Source organism: Mustela nivalis (assembly GCF_964662115.1).
Source record: "Mustela nivalis genome assembly, chromosome: 1".
NCBI classification, from domain to species: domain Eukaryota; kingdom Metazoa; phylum Chordata; class Mammalia; order Carnivora; family Mustelidae; genus Mustela; species Mustela nivalis.
Window position 1 is genome coordinate 67,088,378 of NC_139020.1, and position 22,516 is coordinate 67,110,893.

The 22,516-nt window shown below is 45.4% G+C and overlaps 1 protein-coding gene across 20 annotated transcripts in view; it reads left to right on the top strand.

The window, feature by feature from the left end:
• The window catches only part of ZBTB38 (zinc finger and BTB domain containing 38), a 134,616-nt gene that overhangs the window by 93,815 nt on the left and 18,285 nt on the right, over positions 1–22,516 (top strand). For 12 of the 20 annotated variants that reach the window (XM_082711677.1, XM_082711683.1, XM_082711682.1 and 9 more), the window contains one exon: positions 20,038–20,131. The exons of the other annotated variants lie outside the window; for them this stretch is intronic. In XM_082711677.1, the coding sequence (XP_082567803.1) occupies positions 20,048–20,131 (84 nt within the window). In that variant the 5' untranslated portion in view covers positions 20,038–20,047. The remainder of the gene's footprint in view (positions 1–20,037; positions 20,132–22,516) is intronic. 20 annotated transcript variants of the gene reach the window in all.

The window sequence follows — 22,516 nt, forward strand, 5'->3', positions numbered from 1 at the left end:
ATGGATAAGAATCCACCTGGGGAACTTATTAAAGCAGGCCTTATTAAAAGGCCCGAAATCCAGAGATTCTGGGGATGTAGGTTTGGAGGAGGGCCTGGGAATCTTCATTTGAAACAGGCAGTTCAAGATGAGGATTAACAAGTACCAGTTTCTAGGAAGCAGAGGAGGGGGCAAACCTGAGCCTCAATATGCTGAATACGAACCCAGTTTCTATCAGAGAGAGGTCTGTGCCCCAGTGTTTTATATTTGTATTGTTAACGTTTGTGGATTGTATCTGTAATAAGATAAAAACAGCTGAGCCCCAGGCAGTGGAGGCATGCCAGGATTCTCACCCCCCACCATCTCCGGCTACAGCACGCCCACAGCAATACCAGGTGACATGCAGCCCCCAGATCAGCTTCTCTTCCTGGAGGATCAATGGGGACACCCTGTCCCTGTGCCCAGAGTTTGCAAAAACAATGTAACTTTAAGTGTTGCGACAAATAATACATTAATGGCAGCAGCATTGCTCCATGATGCCATTGAAGTATATCTGGATACAGTTTTCTGACTCAGTGTCCTCTGGCTGGTAGACATCTCTGCTACTTGATTACGTTTCTCTGCCTGTCTGCATCTTGGCATGGTAGAATTTTTAGGCCTGTTCACATTGCTCATCTGTCCCAACCTCATTTCTTAAATGAGAAGATAATTGACCCTATTCTCCTAGTGCTAGTCCTCTTCCTCACTTGTTCACAGGAAAGGATTGAGACATCATATATGTCCTTGATATTTAAGCTGTGTATGGAGAATATAAAACATATTTGACTTGTTCTTATTGAATTGTGCTTTATATTCCCTGTACGAAATTTAAAAATCAGATAACGGGAATATATTTTTTAAATTATACCGAGTCCTCTTATAACATTGTTGGCATTCCATTGATGGTTTGCTTCTTTTGGAGGATGCCAGTGGCCTGGAGCCTTCCAAGAAATAAGAATTTCTGTCTACTCCCATCATGCCCAAGGGGAGAGGACAGAGCAACCTTCATGAAGTGAATTCTGTGCCTTATGTGCATTATTTCAGCCATCTTAGGAGAATGTCAGAATAACTTGGTGTGACGGAAGTTGAGGCAAAGAGGCTCAGTAATGCAGCCAATAAGGTTTTCATATTCTGGGGTCTGACTACAAAGTCCAGCCTCTTCTCTCCATACCCCGTGTTATTTCCCCAGTCACATATATAGAATATGAAGTAGATCCCTGTTCCTGATTTTAGCTTAGAGACTCAGAGAGCCTTGTCCCTGATATCACTGTAACCTCAGAAATTTTGACAAAAAGCAGGTGGAGCAAAGCTAATGTGCAAACTTCCCAAAATTGTTCAGTGAATATCAGCTATGTGCCGAGAACCAGATCAGGACCCCCAACTCATGGGGCTTCCTGATCTCCCCGACCTATCTGTATGTACAGTCTACATGTTGCTGCAAGCTTTCCTTTTAAAATGAGAACACCGGTGAATTTCTACACTGGTGAGACCCATCAATTTGTGTCTTGTCATAGCTGTTACTGTCCCTATGCAGGGCTCAGTGTTCCTAGAGTTACTGTGCCAGTTGAAAGTTTAGAACTGTTTTTTGGGGGATAGCCCAGAGGTGCTCAGCAAGTGTTTGTTGATGACCCTCTGCGGCCTTGAGGAAGGCTGCAGTGGGGAGAGGGAAAGAGCCCAGAGCCCTGCAGAGAGAGTTTGGGGGAGGAGATACAAAATAGCGTGGTGTGAGAGACCAGATCAGCCAGGAGGCCTGGGACTTGTGCCGGCAACCCACTGGGCGATCTTGGGAAGGAAAGTCATGTAACTGATGGCTTGGTTTCCTCGTCTGTAACCAAGGCTTCTTCTAGCTCTAAGATGCAATAATTCTGTTCCTTCTCTAGGAGAAAAGCAGAGGTGCTGGAACAAGCAGGTGGAAAGGTGGGATGAGAGTTAACTCCATGTTTGAGGTCAGCCAGGGGTCCTGATTTCAGAGTGCCCTCCAACTCTTCTCATAGATAGACTAATACCAGCCAGTCTTTGGGTTCTGCTTTTACCTTATATACTCTTGAGGAAAGTGTGTGAATTTAAGGATGAGAGATTATTTGTTTTGGAGGAAATTAGGATTCTTACCAAAAGATTGAGACTGGCTAGCAATCAATCAAAAGATAGCAGAATGGAAGGTAGGGAATTGTGGTTTTCAAATTTTGTGGCTAGAAAGAACCGTAAAAATAAACTAGTCCAAACCAGCTACTCACATTCTAGATAAGGAGACATCATAGGATTTACTCAAAATCATACAGGTAGTAGCAAACTGGGAATAGAACCCCGTGTCTAAAATCCCATTCTGGTACACTGTCTACAGAAGCAGGCAAGGCCTGTCTTAAGGCAAGTGATTAGGAGAGCAGAAGAAGGCAGGCAGCAAGCAAAGCTTAAAGAGGGGCGGAGGCTGTTCTGTTGGAGAGAGTGAACAAGAATGGCAGCTGGACTTTTAGTATACAGTTGGACACCGTGATGCAAAAATTCCATCCTGCTGACCACTTGGATTCTCGTCAATGAAAGTAATCGAGAGGGCCACCTGGGTGGCTCAGTCAGTTAAGCATCTGCCTTTGGTTTAGGTCATGACCCTGGCCAGGGTCCTGGGACAGAGTCCTGCATCAGGCTCCTTGGTCCGCAGGAAGCCTGCTTCTCCCTCTCCCTCTGCCTGCCACTTCCCCTGCTTGTAATCTCCCTCCCTCTCTTTCTCTCTCTCTGTGTCAAATAAATAAATAAAATCTTTAAAAATGTATAAAATAAAGTAAAACAGTCAAGAAAAGGTCTTTTAAAACTGGGAGAGGCAGGAGGCGTTTCCTATTTTTTAAATAAAGCACTTTTTTCTCTCTTCAATGCAGATTTCTAAGCTATAAAATAATTTAGTTTTGAGAGGAATTAAATAATTTTCTGAAGAACACAGAGAGGAAGACCCAGCTCACACTGGCCACTGGTATGCTTGTGTTTTTGCTGGCCACTTTTATGCTGTGTGTTTATCCCAGGCTGCATTTTCATGAGAAATCCAGTGGCTGTTTAAATCCTGGAGGAACATCCTGGGGTTATTTCAGCAATCCATGAAGGCAGGCTTTGTGCAAGGTGAGATAGATATGAGCTGTCACTTCCTTCCTGCTTTGTGAGTTGGATATTGTTTCTAGGCCCCATTTTGTTTGTGCTACTTTTCCTGTTCATGAGTTAGAACAACTTCTGATTATTTGTAGAGTTGATTACGATTAGATAATAAGACCACCAATTCAGTAAAAACAAAACCAAATTTATTACTTTGCCAGGCAAGAGAGACCCACCACATCTGGAATTGCAGTCTCCCCAAACTTATATACGTGTTCATGTAGGCATAGAGATTTCTGATTAGCTCTGTTAGAAGGCCGATTCTCTTCTAGACCCAAAGAGGAGGATTTCCTTTTTAAAAAGTCTACTTAGGAGGGGCCCCTGAGTGGCTCAATTGTTTGGGCCATCTGACTTGATTTTGGCTCAGATCATGGTCTCCAGATTTTGTTTGTAAGGTGGTGGGATGGAGCCCTGGATGGGAGTGTACTTGGGATTCTCTCTCTCCCTCTGCCTCTCCCCCTGCTCGTGTTCTCTTTCTCTCACTAAAATAAATCTTAAAAGAAAAAGAAAAGAAAAGAAAAAACAATATCTACTCAGCATTCTGGTCTGTCCCTGCTTCTACCGGCTTATTCTGGTCTTGAAGCCCCTGACACAAGCTCTGAGAGCAAGGCTTCTCAGAGTTCCCTGCTGTCTTTATGCTGGTGGGTGGAAGCAGCTGACTGTCTCATGGGAGCCAAAGCCATACGTGCCTCCCGGGTGCCTGCCGCAGACCCGTGCCTGGTGCAGCGTGTTCCACCCTTCCCTTGGACTAAGGGGGAGTTCCATTTGTGCTTTCACAGGAGGCCCACCCTGAGGAAGCAGAAGACACTAGGATAGATGAAGAAAATAGTAAGTAGCAGGGACACGAAGCCCCAAAAAGGATTTTACTCAGACGTTAGAGAAATGGCCTACCCTGAGTGCTGTGCTAAATAGGGTTTAAAAAAGAATCTGACCTTTAAATTTTGTCCTTCTGAGGTCTAGCAGTTCTGGAGTTTCTTTAGCTACTGCACTCTAAGTTGCCTTTGTGCACGGAAGCACCACTGATTACCTGGGAAACACACGTTTTCCTAAATGAATGTGCACTGCAGGGTGAGTCTCCTACCCTGTTTTGTTGTATATTTAACATTCTTCATATTTGGTTTTGGTTTTGACATTTTCAGGAAATCACTCAAGAACTTTTTGCCACTTTTGAATCATCTATTTTAAGACTTTCTCTTCTATTTATTGTTATGAGTTTCTGATAAGGTGATTCGTGCGTCTCTATTTTAGGAAATACTTTTTGAAACCTTTTTTTTTTTTTTTTAAATGACGTTTAGATGGGAGTCTTACCTCCAATCCTCAATGCTACCTTACATTAAAGATGACCTATTTCTTCGCCCCGTGAGGTTCCCTTGCTTAGGGAGGATAAAAAAAAAAAAGTCGGGTGATTAGTCATTATGGTGTTCAGCAAACAAATCCTTTGGAGGCCTTGATTTATGTTACTGGTCAGAAAAAAAGGTTGTATCTGCCTCTAGACAGCTACTGTCGTGGAAGGTGGGTGTTGTGTAGTCCCAGAAGGTCCCTTGCATGTCCTGTTTGTTGTGTTCAGGCTTCTAAACCCGGTGGCCATTTTCTGTGAGTTTGAATCCCTGTGAGAGGCTCCTCCCACCGTGGAGTCTCTGAGCATTTGTTTTCTAAAATGAAAGCACAAGCAGAAACTCGAGCTGTTCTCAGAGCAGCCGGTTCTTCAGATTTTTTTTAGATCAGTATATTTAAAAGCATAATTTTTTAAACAGCCTACTATGGGTTTTTATCTGCAGTAGCTTTGGGTTTGTTTGGGGGATTTTCACTTTTTTTTTTTTTTTTTTTTTTTTTTAGTTTAGACAGCTTATTTATTGCTGTGATTGCTCCTGGTTTCCCCCTACCCCCCAAACGCCCCCCAGATACTTTCAGCCTAACAGGTGAGTAGGGTAACTATTTGGATACCTGACTACTGCCAGAAACCTTCCTTCTGCGTCAGTGTCATGTCTTTTGGAGTGAAATTGGAAGAAGCTCCCTGAGACTCCGTTCCTTTCCTAGTCTTCCCTCCTCCTGCCTTTTCCCTCAACCAGTTTCCCCCAGGCACTTTCTTTTGTTTAAAGTGCTGTGTGTCCATCTCTGAAGGGCCAGGGTTTTTGCAGCATTTCCACAGCACAGAAGCTCTTCTGCCTCTAGCTGTTCATCTGACCTCCCCATGGGCTTGCCTGACAGCTCTGCCAGTCACCTGTATCTCCTGGACCCTGGGAGGAGGTGACTGTTTAGCAATCCCAGGCTGCCTCGGGGATCTGTGCTGCCATGCCTGGCCTCACTCCAGAGATTGCCGTGTTGCCAGCAGTGGCTTCAAACTGGAAAAATGGGAGGGGGAAGAGAAATGATGGAAAACACGGCAGGAGGAAGTGTGTGTGCAAGGGACATATGTATGTGGCCTCGAATATATGAGATCTCAGGTCTGTGAACATGACCTCTGTGCCTTGGCATCTACCAGAGGGGGAACACACTGGGAACCATGGGCTATTTATTGACAGTGGGGAGGAAGTGGGGCAGAACAGGGCAAGAGCATCAGCAGCCTCCGAGAGGCCCCGGACCAGCACCAGAGGCCAAAAGGATCAACTCTGCATCCCCAGGGTCTCTAGAGCAGAAGCTGCTTCCTCAGCTTGACCACCATTGTTCTCCTGAGAAGTTCGCAGAGATTCCCTAGAGACACTTGTGATCTTGGGGCATGTGTTTTATTGTGTTGATCCCATTGTTTGAAGCCCAGACTGCTAGGTTGTCCAGACTGCATTTCCGTGGTCTAGTTTTTGGAATTGTTACTTGTGTGACACAGTGGTGAAGCGTGGTATCGTCCAAAATACTCTGACACAGTAAGGAGCTACCTGTGAAGGCCTATGCATTCTCAGCAGTGATTGTGTCCCTCACCACATCATCTGCTAACGATGAGCACAGAGCCTCTTTGGAAAAGGAAAGCTGGGTGCTTCCCAAGAGTATGAATCTGATTTTGTGGAGCTCAAGCTGACCTTAGGGTTAAAGCGACTTTTGGAGCAAAGTGAAGAGTTTGTTCTCTGCCGCTGTGTCCCCTAGGATTCGTATATTAAGAAATTTTCCACACGGGCATGAACAAACCAGAGGAATCCTGAAGAAATATTCTGCAACCCAAATATATTCCATGTCATGGCTTCTCACCACCTGTCCCTCATTAAGATAGAATACTTCAATAGTTTTGGAAGCTTAAATACTGATACCTCATCACATAAATTTTAGGAGGACAATGAATCACTGTACAGAGACAGATGTTGTAGGCAAAATAAAACTTAGAAGTGGTTTATACTTACATTATTATAGATTAGGGCCTAAAGGTATATAGAGGGACAGGAAGAGAATGTGAATGTTCAATGTGGGCTGGGTATAAGAAGATGGAATGGCAAAATGGTGGCATGACATTTTTTTAAACTACTGTAGGGCCAGATGAAACATCTCTGCAGGCTGAATCCGCCCTCTGGACTGCCTGCCTGCCAGTCAGAGAGCCACACCGTCTGACTCAGCCCACCAGTCTGCATTTCCTTGGTGGCAGCCTGCCCAGTCTTTTCCTGCAGAGTGTTGGGCTTGAAGTTCTCCAAGACGCATCCCAAGGAAAAGTCATGGTCATTGAACCTTCTTCATGTCACAGCAAATAAGGGAGCCACTTTGGAGATAAACTGTATCCATGTTATACAGGCCAAGCGATTTGTCAGTAGAATCAGCTGCAAAACACAGCATGTATATCCAAGGACATCTGGAGAGACATCAGACACAGCAGCCTTGATTAAGCTGCTCAGTGCTCCATGTGCCCATCTCAGGCTAGAACAGGAAGAATTCACAAAAGGAAGCCCCTCCCTGTTCAGACATGGTGCCCCAAGGTAGCGGAATGGAGCGAACACTGCAGAGGCTAATCTGGCTGGCATTGGGCCATGGGGTGGCAGTGAAGGACAGCAGGCATTTTGCCATATATCTAGTCTCTGGTGTGACTGGCTCGGCCCAAAGATGCTTTCTGAAATATCAAGCAGTTAGCCATTTCCTAACTAGTCCCAAATGGGCACAGTGTGAGAACTGGCTTCTGTCTCTGTTGACACTTACTCACCTTCTGCACATTCTGGAATTTACAATGCCTTGCCTCTTTTCTCAATTTCTTTGTACCATTCCTGTTTTCCTTAGGGCTCTTGGAGCTGAGCCTTAGTGTCAATAAAGCACTTTAGCACAGGGCCTCATGTGTAGAATGTGCTTAGTAAATATTAGCTCTCATTGTCATTGGCATTATCATCCTCACCATTATAGTTATCATTTCACCAGCAGGTAAGGGGACTTGGTTTTCTTAAACCTTCAACTCAGCCATGTACATCAACTCTCTCCACCCTGATGTAAAGGAAGACAGATCACACCGACGTGACTCACTGCGTCAGAAAGCCTCGCAAGCTGCCCAGCTGACTCGTGCACATTGGTGCATGGGGAACACTGCTCTAGGTGGTGTGGTGAAGCCCAGGGACGGACTTGCAGAGAGATTGGCCCTTATGGGTTTGCTAGCCTGGAGATACTTCAGGATGGTCTTAGGGGGTAGGGGCTGGGAGATGTACCTTTTACATCATACCGTCAAGATGTGTGATGGGGTGGTTTTGACCACGCTAGGAATCTGATTCTGGAGGCTAGTGTCCCCTGGCTGTGACTTTAACCTGAACATAGCACCTGGTTCCTTTTCACCTTACCCACCCGCCACGGCTCTTAGGCCATGCAAACCGTGTTGCCAAGAAGGGAAGTTCCTGTGGTAAGAGGCCAGAAAACCTTCATGTGTCAGGGAAGTGACACATGTCATTGTAACTTAGGACTACGGTGCTGGAACATGTAGCAGTGTGACAACAGGGAGTGCTGGGCTCTCAGCAAGGACTGGGGGACTCTAGGAGGTATGAGAAGGGAGGTATAACTGAACCTTCTTTAATGTTGGTGACTGAGAGTTTTGCCTGCTCCTATGGAAACATTCTGAAGAATAGAAATAACCAATCCCAGTAACCAGTGCCGCCTTGGTGACTTGTCTGGACTGGGAGCTACTAGGGTGGTGGGGACAAAATGGCCACAATATCTTAGAGATGAAATCCTAACTTCCTATCAGATTAGTTTAGAAAGTGAGTTAATGGAAAGCCTTTTCAGCCTTTCAAAGCTTTCACCTGGGTTTTGAGGGTACCATGGTCTTTGTTAATTTGTGAGTGGGGTGATTTTTTCCAGTCTGCATGATGCTTTCAGATGGCGTTGTGCCCTGCATACTGAGTGACCCGGGGTCCCTTGGGCAGCATAAGACTTGGAGGTGGAGCTGTAGATCTTAGTCCCCGCACCAGCCCTCTCTCTTCCTCTTTACTCCCTCCTCTTCCCGGCTCTGTCAGGGAACTTAGCTTGGAGCTCTGGATCTCAGTTCCCTCTCCACTTATCCAGAGTTGTTGCCATGCTGTCTGTAGTAGGTTGAATGGTAGCCCCCAAAAGGTACATTCATATCGCCATTATGTGAATATAACCTTACTTGGAAAAAGGGTCTGTGCAGATATATGTTAGTTAAGGATCTTGAGATGAGTTCATCCTGGATTGTGGGATGGGCCCTAATCCAAAGACAAAGGGCCTTGTAAACATATGGAGGAGCAACACAGAAGGAGGAGAAGGCCCTGTGAACATGTAGGCAGAGATTGGAGTGACCAAACCAATCAGTGACTGCCTAGAATCACCAGAAGCTGGAAAAGGCAGGGAGCACTCCTCCAGTCTTCAGCAAGAGCACGTCCCTGATGACACCTTGATTGCAAACTTCCAGCCTCCAGAAATGTGAGAGAATAAATTTCTGATGTTGTTAAGTCACCACATTTGTGGTAACCTGTTACAGCATTATTAGGCAGCTGATAACAATGTCCATTCCTAGTCTGGATTCAGAAATGCCTAGGAACTTATTAAAAATTGATTTCTGGGGCTTTACCCCTGGCCATTCAGATGCTGTCAGTGTGGGGTGGCATCCAGAAACTAAAGTTTTAATAAGGGCCACTGGGTGATTCCAATATATCTTTTACCCCTCGGTAGTGGTATTCCCACAGCTCCTTCTGTCCATCCACTCTACCTTCCTTGGATCCTTCCCCTGCCTGTGTTCTCGACCACTTCCTATGTGTCTGTGCAGTGCACATCTGTATCTTCAGCCCAGCTTCCTTTCAGCAGCAAGGTCTATTTGGGATGCCTGTTGATTGAGGGCACCACCTGCATTTCCCACAGGCTCCTCAGGGAGCACAGACTTCATTATCCTCCTCCCAAACCAGTTCTTTTATCCAGTTCCCTACCTGCCAGTGGGACATCAGGTAATGGAACTGGGCTATCAACCTTCATTCTTCCCTCTCTCCTGATTTCCAGTGAGTTGGTTCTTATATCCAGATAGCTCTCAAATCTTTCTCTCTCAAATCTGTTCATTCCCCACCTTCTTTTTGCCTTCTCACTAGACTCCCTCCAGACATCCTTCTCAACAAATGGTTCCCAGAATGATCTGTTTGCAAACTTGCCAAATGATTCCTGCTTAAAATCTTTTAAATGACTCACCAGTGTCCAGACTACTCATTAGAATCATCTGGAGAGTTTTGTTTTTGTTTTTTGTTTTTAAATCGCCATACCCAGTATTCACACAAGACCAAACAAATCAGAATCTCCGGTTGGAGCCTAATGTTGGTTCTTTCTCCAGTTCCCATGGGTGATCCAGTGTGCAGTTTAGGGTTGAGAACTTCTGGACCAGAGGATAAAATCCAGTGTCTTGGTAACATTCAAAACTCTTGACAGCTCAGTTCCTGCCAGTCTCTCCCTCTGCATCTTCATCAGGCCCTCCCCACAGCCTGTGCAGCAGCCATCCCCACCTCTTTGCCAGTCCCTCAGGGTGTCGTTCGGTCTCACACCGCCTTGCCTTTGCTTAGACCTCTGCCTGGACTAGAGGTTTTTCTCTCTTGGCTTCCAAAGAAATTCTCCCTGTCTTTGAAGACTTGGTTCCAATTCTCTCCCCCTGACTCTCCTTCCTCGAACTCCATTTAAAGCTGGGTCTTCCAGAGTCCTGGGCACACTTGCTGGAGCACTTGCTGTGATCATCACAGAGAGCTGTTTGTCTGCATGTCTGTCTCTTCCATTAGACTGTGGGCTCCAGGAAGTTGCTCAATGAGGAAGAAATAAAGGATTAAACAAGGCCAAGGGGATAAAATAGTGTCTCTGCTTTTCTGGATAATTGGGCCCTTGCTGCCTTATACCTCATCTAACACTTGTTAAAAAAACAAAACTCTACTTGGCTGTAATGAATGTAATGAAGTGGTAGTAGTTGTGGTAGCTGTATGGGATGCCACTAACTGAATACTTGCTAGCCACTGTCTCCATACTCATTGATTCATTTAACTAACCCAGTAATCATCTCTGACATTCCCATTTGACAGAATGAATTAAAATGCTGTGTGATTGGGCAGTGCAAGATGGCAGAGAACACAATGGAGCGCATGGATGATCACCTGGCCAGCAGTGTTAATGGTGTGTCGGCTGGTCAGGAAAAACTGGTTCTGTTGGTCAGAACAGCTCTTGCTAAGTAGTCTTTGGAGCGGCACATACACATTTGGGACTGAATTTGGCATAAAACAAACACAGCTACTAAATATACCACTCAAAGGGTGAGATGGTGATCTATGTTTACTGACATTTGGAATCACATAAATACAGTCTTCCTTTTAAGTATGCTAGAAGGAGTTTGTGACCCACAGTCACAAGATCAGGGTTGAAAACCCAGCCTCGACAATGACATGATATGTGGTATTAGGACTTTGGCTTAATTTTTCCGAGCCTCAGTGTCTTCATATTTGAAATGGAAATATTATCTCACAGCCAGCAGGGTATTGTAAGAAAGAAAATGAAACGGTTTTTATGAAAGTGATTTGTAAATGGTCGGGAGCTAAACAGGAGTAAGGCTGGATGTCTTTGGCCTTGTCCCATGTTTCGGTCCAGAAGGTTGCCCTTTGAGAAGTGTCAGGTTGGGGAAAGGTGGTATTCTGCTGGGTTAGTGAATATGGGCCCTGAAACAGTGGTGGGATATCTGGTTTCCCAGTGGGGCAGAGTATGGGGATGCTGTGTCTTGAGCCCCAGAAACACAAATGGCATGAGCTAGTTAGGGAGGATGTGGGAGGGGAGACGAGTGGTTAGAAAATTAAGGTCTTATGCTTACTGAAACAACAGAGCTGAGAGAATATAACTGCTTAGGTTTTGCATTGGTTTACCTGAAATCAAGGGCCAGCCTGGGGACCACAGTTCAACTCCACAGAGCTTGACATCTTGTTCTTTCAAGTAAAACTTTTCTTTTCTGCAGCTCAGAAGTCTTCTGGATCTCAGCACAAGAGCTCACCTACCCTGAGGTCTCAGTGTCTTGATTCTAAACACATTAATGCATTAACACAGCCAGAGCTGTTCTTTACAGAGTCACTTCCTCATCGTGTAGATTCAACCTCCTTCCTCCTCAAAAATGAAACCAAAGCTTTATCTTTTTCATTCTGATAGATTGAAAAATATTTTCCAAGTCCTGATCTTGAAATATGATCTGCGCGGGTGGGGTGTGTGTGTCTGAGAAGAATAGCCACATTCTGCCACTCTCTGGAGGTGGGCACAGAAAACAGTCCTGCCCTTTTGTTACAGACCTCGCCATCTTGAATTTAACCTGTTAAGTTTCCGGAGGGTGAATCTGTGTGACACGTAAAAGAAATTGGTAGATCTATTATAAGACAGAAGTGACATTCTAAAAATATCCCAACACACTGGAGATGTTGAACAAAATGAACGTGATTAAATTTAGTTATAATAAATGAGTGAATTTTTGAGCTTCAGTTAAAAAATTCAGGCTTGGAAGTTTGGAAGCCAAGGAGGAAGGAAACAAGGGAAAAAAGAAGAACCCCATGCCAAAAAAAGAAACCTGTATAACCTAAATAAAACCAATTATTGAGCACTTATTATTTGCTTCATATTTGCACTTGCCGAGTGCTCAGATACTCTCATTTAATCCTCCCATGCCCTGTGAGGCGTGTAGTATTCTCTCCATTTTATAGAGTAGGAGACCAAGGCTCAGGGAGGTCAGGTCCTTTCTGTGGTCATGCTGTTAGTAAGCAGGCCCCAGCATCTGCCTTTTGAGCACAGTATAGTGAAACATGTGGAACCAGTAGCCTAGCAACCAGGTTTGGTCAAACCCTGAGCTCTTAGGCGAGTCATTTAACTTCTCCGTGCCTCAGTTTTCTCACATCCAAAATGAGAGGCTTGGACCAAATCTAATGCTCCTTTTGTGTACAAAACCCTCTTTGCAGTGGGATAGCAGAAGGAATTCGAGATGTTTAGCCCAGGGAGGGGGCCATGCAGAGTAAAGCTTCAAAGGGCTGTCATGGGGCAGAGACCACAGTTAAGGGCCCCTTCTTTGCTACCAGTGAGAACTGCTCCTCTGAGGAGGAAATGCCTGTGCTGGGTGGAGCCCTCCCCACCTCCGATCTGAAGAATCTCTAGAAGCCGTTCGTGGCAAATTAAGAATGACTTAGAGTGCAGTGTCCACTAAGAAGCAGACTCTCTCTGCCTTTTGTTACCTAGAACACTCAATGCCTATTTATTTTGGAGCCGGGCCTACTCATCTGCCCATTTTCAGAACGCTCTGGGGGACTGGATTACCAGCTACCCAGGACACAAGAGCATTTCTCGGTGTGGACTCAGCACCATCTTGTGGACACAGCTCCCTGGACTGGGGATGGGCTGTGGTCATCAAATATGTAAAAGAGCCTCAAAGTGGGCTTGAAGAAGTTGCCGCCAAGGCAAAAAGCTCGGTTTCAGGGATTCTGTTTTTAACAGGGAATGCCTGATCTTGGAGCTGGAAACTGCCTTAGGGAACTTGCTTTTATGACCGTCATCCTGTTACTAAGCCCCTGAAGAGCCTGGAAGAGCGGCGTGGGCAGGCTCAGTGACACAGTAGCCAGACTGTCCCAGGAGCCATGTTCACTAGGAAGGACATCAGTGCAGAGGCCTCCTAGGGAGGGAGCCCCAGGCTCTTTCCTCCACGGCCTCCCTTCCCCTTCCTCCTGCGTCCAGCCACAGCTCTTCCGGGGCAGAACACTGGTTGCCTGCCTCCTCTCCTTCCTGCTGGTATTGACTACCACTCGGGGCATGACTTCTTCGTAGTGCTTCAAGGCCCCCTTCCCTGTGAGGTAAGAAGGGAACCGAATGAAGCTGTGGAGAGACTGAGTGCTCAGGTTGTAAAATCCTTTGTCTGCCCTAACTCTGTCCGTGAACACTGGTGAGGCTGGCCACTTGGATGTTTTTACCATTTCTGTGTGTGAAGAAACTGAGTAATAGTCTAATTTGGGGTTCAGATGACGGTCTGAGAGCTGTCTTGCTCAGCGCCTATACCCAGAGTGAAAGGAGCAACGTGTGGACCCTGAGACGCCACTCGCCTCTTCTCTTATTCTTTGCTGTAAGGTTGGGAGGGAGGTGGTGCTATCTTTAATGGGTGTGTAGGACCCCATCCCCCAAAAACAATAGTCACTAATTTTGTATGTGGCTTTATGTATCATGATGTTAACATCATGATGCATGTACTTATTTTTTCGAAGTAAATGTTTGTTCTCACAGTTGCATTATGTACCTAGGTCAGAGTATCCTCCCAAGACTTTCATGTAGGAACTCTTACCCACAGTCCCTTATTTTGTTAAATATTTGTTTTTGTACTTACCTTCCATGAGTATTTTTTAGTTAATGTCTTTTCTTTTGGGGTCAGCCTGACTTCCAGCTGCCGAGCCTGTCAGAACTAGTCTTGCTCAGGCTCACTGGAAACCCGTGAAGCCTGAGACTCTCCAGGCCACCCGTCTTTCCATTCAGCTTCAAAGAAACCTCTCTGTACAAAATGTCCCCTGATTCCAACAGCCTCTCAAACGACAAGCAGTAAATTGGTTGCTATTATCAAAATGAGATGGGCTAAAGAAAAGAGTTGTAAGTATTGTTTCCTGGGATTTTCATGGAAAATTAGGGTGAAAAGAGCAATAGAATGAGATACTACATTTTATCTATGTTGTCTTATCTAATCCTATTAAGAACTAAGTTGCACTATTATATCCATTTTGTAGATTAAAAAAAAACCCCACAGGTTTGTGGGTGCCTAGGTGGCACAGTCAGTTAAGCATCCAACTCTTGATTTTGGCTCAGGTTGTGATCTTGGGGTTCTGGCATCGAGCCCTATAGGGGAGTCTGCCAGAGGATTCTCTCTCTCCCTCTCTCTCAGGTAAATAAATAAATCTTTAAAAAATAAAATGGGTGTGGAGGTGTTAATTTGTCCAAGTTCATACAGCTAGTAAGTGGCAGAAATGGAATTTAAACCCAGGAGTATGTACACAGAGGCCCTGTTTACCCTCTGAGTCTAAGTATAAAACTGTACAGACAGAAAAAAGACAGCCCAGTGGTATAGGAGAAGCAGGGCTTAGAACTTCTATATTGATTACATCGGACAATTGTCAAAAATTTTCTTCAAGGACTTCAGTGGAAGCTTGAACCAGAATCCCAAATAAGCAAATAAATATGTTAAGCCCCAAATTAACCCAAATTTTTACTTTCTTTTTCTGAATAAACCACAACTTAATAAATCCATTAAACTGAGACATAAATTAAAAAAATTCTAAAATCAAAAAACCAAAATGTTCTCTAAAATAAATCATAACCAAACTGACATGTTACTAGATTCCCCCCCCTTTTTTTAACAGCCAAATAATGGAAGCAGCTACTAGATTCCTAGTTTAAAGTAAGAAGGGGGAGGTCCCAAGATGTTGCCCTCTAAAAGTTCCATGGTACATGGGGAGAGGAACAAACATGGTCTGCCTGGAGTCTGTCTACAGGAGAGGTGAAGAAGCAGAGCACAGTGGTAGCTTTTTTTTTTTTTTTTTTACATGTTTCCTTATTTATTTATTTTAGAGAAGAGGGAGTGGGACAGGGGAAGAAGGAGAGAGAGAATCTTAAGCAGGCTTCACACGCAATCAATGTGGGGCTCTATCTCATGACTCCGAGATCATGACCCGAGCCAAAACCAAGAGTCAGATACTTAACCGACGATCCACCCAGGTGCCCCAGGAGAGGCTTTTTTATGAAGGTAAAAGAATGTTGCTATCTAAAACATGTAACCCAATAAACTGACCGTACCCTGGCTTTGCCTTATACAGCATAATTTGAGTCTGACTTAAGAGGACAAGTGCACACCGTGGAACATTATGGATGATTTAGTATATGTCTTAAACATTATTTTGGTCTCCTTCCTATCAAGCCTTTTACCAGAATTGCTAACAGATACCTAAGTGAATGATTTTTTTTAAAAGATGGTTTTTTTAAAATTATTTATTTATTTATTTGAGAGAGACAGAGAGCATGAGCAGGGGGCAGGGAGGAGGAGCAGGCTCCCCGCTGAGCAGGGAGCCTGATGTGGGTCTCGATCCCAGGACTACAACCTGAGATGAAGGCAGCCACTCAACAGACTGAGCCAGGCAGGTGCCCCAAGTTGACGTTGTTTTTTTTTTTTAATTTTTGATACCGTTTTTTTCCACCTCCTAAGAAGACTACTAACAACCAATGCAACTTAAAAAAAAAGGAATTTAGACAATACTTGTAAATAAATACCCACATAGGAGCTAAGGCCCAGATGTAACTGCCATCTGCATTGGGGAAGAATGACCAACTGCTGAGCCTCTCTGGGATAGTAAGCACTGGGAGGGGTATGGGGACCTTTGGGCACACAGTGAACTAGAACATTTGTCCCTGCCACTGAGGAATTTCACATTTCCTATATTTGGGGCTTGGGGCCAAGGCTTGCAATATTTGTTCCTACTGACATGTACAACTAATTATTAATTAATGATAATAACATTAATAATAATTAATTTTAGTTAGCTTTGTGCCAGATACTACACCAAGCATCTTACAGGTATTACCATTTAATCCTCATGTTAAGCCTGGTAGATTCTATTTTTAACTCCGTTTTACAGATGAAGAGGCTGAGGTGCAAAGAGCTTAAGAAACATGCCCAAGGTCAAAGTCAGACCGTGACAGAGCCAGGTCCCCCTGACGCCAAAGTTCAGATTCTCAGCCACGGTCCCAGATTGGACGTGGCCAGGCTGCCTTATCCTGAATCGTCCCTTAGTAGAGCTCCATTTCATGACTGGACTAATAGTGCTTTGGGGTCTCTCTCTTCTTCTGGTTCAGGAGCTTTATGTAATCTCTCCACTCGCTTGCCCTTTCAATACCCGCTTCTTATGGCAACCCATGTTGTACACAGTAACTGGTGAGTGGTAGGCATTTGATAAATATGACCTTGAAATAAAAATGGATAAAAAACTACTAATATTGGGGCACCTGGCTGGCTCACTGGGTAGAGTATGCAACTCTTGATCTTAGGGTTGTAAGTTCGAGCCCCACATTGGATGTAAACATTACTTAAAAATAAAATCTTTAATAATAATAATATTTATGAGCACCATATATTACTTTGGAGGGTTTTTTTTTTTTTTTTTTTTTTTTAGGAAAACAAATTAAAAGTAGAATGTTACGGAGAATTCTGGATTTCCCTAAAATATTCACCACAAGGCCACCTGGTGGCCCATATGGCATCTTTGTGTGTTTTAAAGACACAGCCCCCTCCATCTGGCAGGAGGATGCAGCCCTCTCCAGTGCACCCGCCTGGCCACACAGAGCACAGCACGAGCTGGCTCTCAGCCTCCCGTTCCTCATAGCACATCGCAGGCCCTAACCTGTGCCCTGCATATGGCAGCCCCGCTCAGGTCCAGCGAACCATTGGTGTTGCATCCCATGCTGGTAAGTAGGCTGGGGTCAGGAGCAGATGAACCTTTGATACCAAGAAAGAGGTGGAAAAGCTGAGTTCTTTACTTCCTGGTACGCCTGAACCTGAGATGGAGAGTCTAGTGTTTGCATCAGACTGCCTGGCTCTGAATCCCAGCTATGTTGCCCACTAGTTAAATGACCCCCGTCAAATTACAAGGTCTCTCTGTGTCTCGGTTTTCTCATTTGCAAAATCTGGTTGCTGTGAACTTAATAGGGATAGTGTATACGCAATGCGTAGAATGGTCCTCGGTACTCGGATGTGGCTGGCCTATGACGTGAGTTTCTTCCTGTCTGACGAGCAAGTCTTACTGGGGACATTGATTCATTTGTGGTGGGATTCATCTGTGGAAGGCAGCCCAAGGGGGGCTCTAAAGCAAGCATGAGTCAGCAGTGACTGGGTTCTTCATAGCATAGTTAGAAGTCATGGGCCAGTGCATGTGCACAGTTTTTTTTTATATTACACAGCCACATGTTTACTACTTTGCAGTTTTAGTATTTTTTTAAAGTTATTTTAAAAGTTTGTTTCCAATTTAGTCCAAGTACTCAAGGGACAAAGGCCAAATCCCTGGAGTTTAAACTATTTAAGAACAAAATTCATCTGAGTACATTTTAAAGATTTTATTGGCTTTATTCAGTGATTTGTGAATTGGGCGGCCTCCAACGTAGCAGATAAAAAGGAGCACCAAAGAGCTATGCAAGGCAAAAGATTTTATAGGCAGACGGGAGCAAAATAAGGAAGTTATACTGGGCAAAAGGCAGATTGGTTATTGCGAGGTTACTTTCCTTATATGGGACAGCAGGGCATCATGGGGCAGATTACTTACAATGCTGATCGGTTGATTCCTGATTAGTTTAAGATTCCATTTCTGGGAAAGCCAAACTAAGTTATGTTTCAGTTTGAGGACATGGGGCTTAGCATAAGTGACTCCATTTGGGGCCTGTTGTTCTAAACAGAACAAAGCATACCGGTAGAGCCGGAAGTATTGCTCTTTTCCTTCCTTTGAGCCAAAGCAGTAATAGTAAGCTATTCTTCAGTGTTTCGAAGCTGTGTTTCAGTGTTTTAACTTGTTTGAGCAGTGACAACTTTGTGGACAGTAGATGGCCCTCAGTGTTGGTGTGTGTGTGTGTGTGTCTGTCTCTGTGTTTCCTTATACCATGTCAGAACAGCCTCCTGGCTTTATGTTCAACAAAGCATAGGTGACAAATAGGGCGGTTTGCATTGACCTAATGCTGGATCCAGAGAGCTTGGTAACAGTGCCTGGTATTGTGGGCTGTAGATGGCTTGGTGTTTGGGTGCTTTTTGTTTTTGCATTCATTTAATAAAGGTTTATTAGCACCTGTTATGTGCCAAAAAGAGTGCTGGGAGCTAGAGATACTGGTGAAACAGTCTTATCCCTTACAGAATTTATACTCTTGTGGTAAAGGCACTCATTTGTCAATACTAAATTACAATCATAATGAGTACTATGAAAGAAAAGTATGCTGAAAATATATGACAGATGAACCTAATTGAGGGGGAAAGGGTTGTTGGATGGAGGTAAGGGTAGGCTGCTTCCTGGGCTAGCAGGGCATTCTGGGTTGCAGGAGCAGCATGTCCAGAGATCCAGAGATAGGAAGATCCTAGGCATATTCAAGGAGCAGAAGGAAGGCTGATGCCAATTAGAGTATCAGGAAATGGGGTTAAGTCGCAGAGGACTTTATAAGCCTTGGTGAAGATACTGGAATTTGGACTTAGGGTTTTAATGAGGCTCACTGGCCACGTCTCCGTTCTGTGTTTGTGGGGAGACTGCCGTCTGTCATGGAGACAGCTCACACCCAAAGTTGGCCCTCCCCTGGAGATCTTTCTGTGGTGCCTCCTGAGGCTTCATACTCATTACTCTTGTGCCGTACCCTGATGGACAGGGCTCCAGCCTGAGCTTCCTGACCCCTGAAGCCTGCGTCATCCCCAGAGAGGGTAAATCTAAATACTCGTTGGGGGGAGGGGAGGTGAAGAAAAACCCATTTTCCTGATGCATACACTTGAGATTAAGAAATCCTTGGTCTTTGTGTTCTGAGTGCTTAGACTGAATTGAATCAGTAATAGACTTTAAAAATCAATTTTTTAATACTAAAATTTTAAAGTGCCAAAGTGGGTGTTGGGTGTTTAATCAGTTCTGGGTGGGGGTGGGGCAGACACTGTGGCTGACTGTGGTGTGTGTGTTTAGGGGGCACCTAGAGAGCGCCTCCTGCACACCACTGTCAATCCAGCTGGCCTTGAAGAGTCCAGGCCCAGTCCCTAGCAGTGTTCAGGTTGCCCTGGGGCCAGCTGCCTAGGGCAGGGGGTCTACTTGCCTTCACTCCCAGCCTCTGTGGCCCTTCCCCAAGGACCACTCAGACACATTCTGCTGACTTAGGGTGGCTGCCCCTTGTGGGCTAGCTCTTTAATCTCAGCCTGAGTCTGTTCCTGCTGTGGGCTTCTGCAGGGGTGACCCTCTACAGTAAGTCTGCTCTTTGCACTCCATGCAGGGCAGTTCTGTGTGGCTAGATCAGGTCACCCGCTCTGTTTTCCCTCCTGCTGTGCGTGCACATGCCCGCGAGGCCACGGAGTGTGGGGGACTGGGCTATGTGCCGCCGTCAGCAGTTATAGCTCTCCTGCAAGGTGGCACTTGTCAGGATGCAGACCCAGTAATACCAACTTCCATATACCCAGCACAGGCTCTGTTCATTCCCTTAACCCTGTGAGGGTATGGTACTATCCCCATTTTATGTGCCTGCTGCACAGGATGGTGAAGGGGATTAATATGTGAAGTGCTTCACAACCAGAAGTACATCAGATAAAAGCAATTTTATTCTAAATTGATTGGGGAGATTCAAACAGCTGCAAATTGTGATGACAATATGTATGATGCCCGTATCTACCTATCCATGTCTGATATTGATTTAGAAATGTATCTATTTACAGGATGGAGTGTGTATTTAGTAAATGAATATTAAGGACCTACTGTGTGTCAGGCTCTCTTCTATGTGCTGTAGCTACATCAGGGAAGGGAAGAGTATCAAAGATGACTGCCCTTTTGAGACTTCAGTTGGAGCAGGCAGATGGACAGTAAGCAATAAAGGAGTAAATTGTGTAGTATATTGGAGTGCTGTGGGTACTATGGAAAAGAAAAAAGCAGAGCAGGGTGCAGGACACGGGGAGTGCAGGGGAGAGGGGAAGCTTACTCTTTTAATCAGGGTAAGTCTCATTTCTATTTTTTGTGCATGGCCACAGCACTAGTCATTTCAACAAATATTTCCCAAGTGCCCACCATGTGCTGCATCCTGTAGCAGTAAACAGGGTGGATGAGATCCTTTAGCCTCCTGCAGCCTACCTCCTGGTGGGCAGAGTGCACAGTGAACAGGCAGGCACAAACACGTGGTAATGGCAGGTTGTGATAGGTAGTATGAAGGAAAACCAGGCATGGTGAGGGCAATGAAAGCAGGATCAAAGACAGAGGGGGTGGTCCTTCCAGGATGACATCTGAGCTGGGCCTGTAGCATGAGAGCCAGCCACCGCCAGTATGGGGGTCGGTGCGTGTAAAGATCCCAGGGCCGGAAGGCATTAGGCAGGTGGAGTAAGCAAAGGGAGACCTATGTGCTGAGCACGGAGAGTGGGATGGAAGGGAGTGGGCAAGTCGAGAGAGAGTGGAGAGGGCCTGTGGATCACACCGGGCCCCCACAGTGAAGGGTCTGGATTTTGTGCTGACTTAAGGGGAAAGCCAGTGAAGGGTTTTACGCAGGGATTGGCTTGATCTCATTTGTGTTTTTAAAAGATCGTTCCCATATACCGCATGAAGCATGGACTACATAAGCAGTTCTCGCCAAAGCTACCAGCTGAGCAGGACACAGTCAGTCCTCCAGCTGGTTCCAGCCTGCTCTCACTGAACCCCACTGTGTGCCAAGCACTGTTCTTTGCACTGTGTGTGCTGTGCCCCTCACTCCTCCCTGCCCAGTTCCTGGCTCATCCAGACAGAACCAGTGGTGTAAACTGTGATTCCTTGTCGTGTGGTAGTCCTCAGAAAACTGGGGTACGGAGGGAGCAGGGCCTGGAGAGAGAGGGTGCCATGGGGAGGTGGGCTTAGATAGTTTAAGGCCAAAGCCGCAGTTGGTGTTCGGTCTGTTTCAGGATGGCCCATCCTTCTGACTGGCCGGAGAGCCATTCTTGTTCAGTAGCCAGACTATCTGACCGTTCTTCCCTCTGCCCTTCCCAAGAAGAAGCAGTTCATTGAGAGGAACAGGGCCATTACATCAGTTGGCCCTTAGGTTCACAAGAAAATGATATTTGGTTTTTGAAAGCAACTCTTGATGATAAACTCGCCCCATACTGAGACATTTCAGAGGACAGGAACCCTGTTCCTGGTCATTTTGGTAACTCGGTCCCCCCCAGCATTCAGATTAAAAATGCCTTCCATGGGACGCCTGGGTGGCTCAGTTGGTTGGACGACTGCCTTCGGCTCAGGTCATGATCCTGGAGTCCGAGGATCAAGTCCCGCATCAGGCTCCCAGCTCCATGGGGAGTCTGCTTCTCTCTCTGATCTTCTCCTCGTTAATGCTCTCTCTCACTGTTTCTCTCTCAAGTAAATAAATAAAATCTTTAAAAAAAAATGCCTTCCATGCTCAGAACTCTTGAGTGTCAGCGGAGCTTGGCTGAGATGAGGAATGAACACAGCACTGGAGGGCTTCAGAGATAAACACTTGAGCCTGTTGGCTGGGTTTCTTAAGCAAGCAGGTATGTGGGCATGCTCGATCCTGAGATGAACCTAAGGTACATGGGCTACCCTGAAACACTGTTGTGTTTGAAAAAGAGAGAGAGAAGCCAAGGACCTTTTCCCCCTTTCATCTTTCCAAACAAGCAGCTTGAAATATTTAACTGAGCCCATTGCATCACTCATGAATCTGATAATAACTCGTTCTTACAATCAATATGCACGCAACTACAAGTCTAGAGCCCAAATGTTTACCTTTTCAAAGTAATATATTCAAGTAAGGTTGTTCAAGCCAACCTCCCTCTGTCAGATACACCCTGGCAGCTTTCTGATGTCAGCCTTTTGAGCGGCTTGAATTCCCATTGAAGACGCAAATTTCCCTTGCCTTACGATGCCTTCTCCAAGCTGAGGGTTTCAGTGCATCTGAGTCTGATAAATGCAGCTCTTCTCTTCCCCCTTGGGACTGCATTTAGAAGAGAAATCAAGAGGATTTTCCTTTTCCTAGACAAAACTATACAAAGGGCTTCTGTTGTGTAATCTTTGTTTGAGATCCGATATGTGTATTTCTGACACCTTGTCACGTGAGGAGGTCTGACGTAGTCCCCCAACATGACTGCAAGAAAGTGTGCTGCAAAGATGCGGGTAGGATGAGGGAGCAGGATTGCTGAAGCCTTATGCTCTGTCGGCACACTTTCTGCTGGGACTTGCAGCTTCTGCTTCAATATGGGCCGCACACTGCCCCAAAA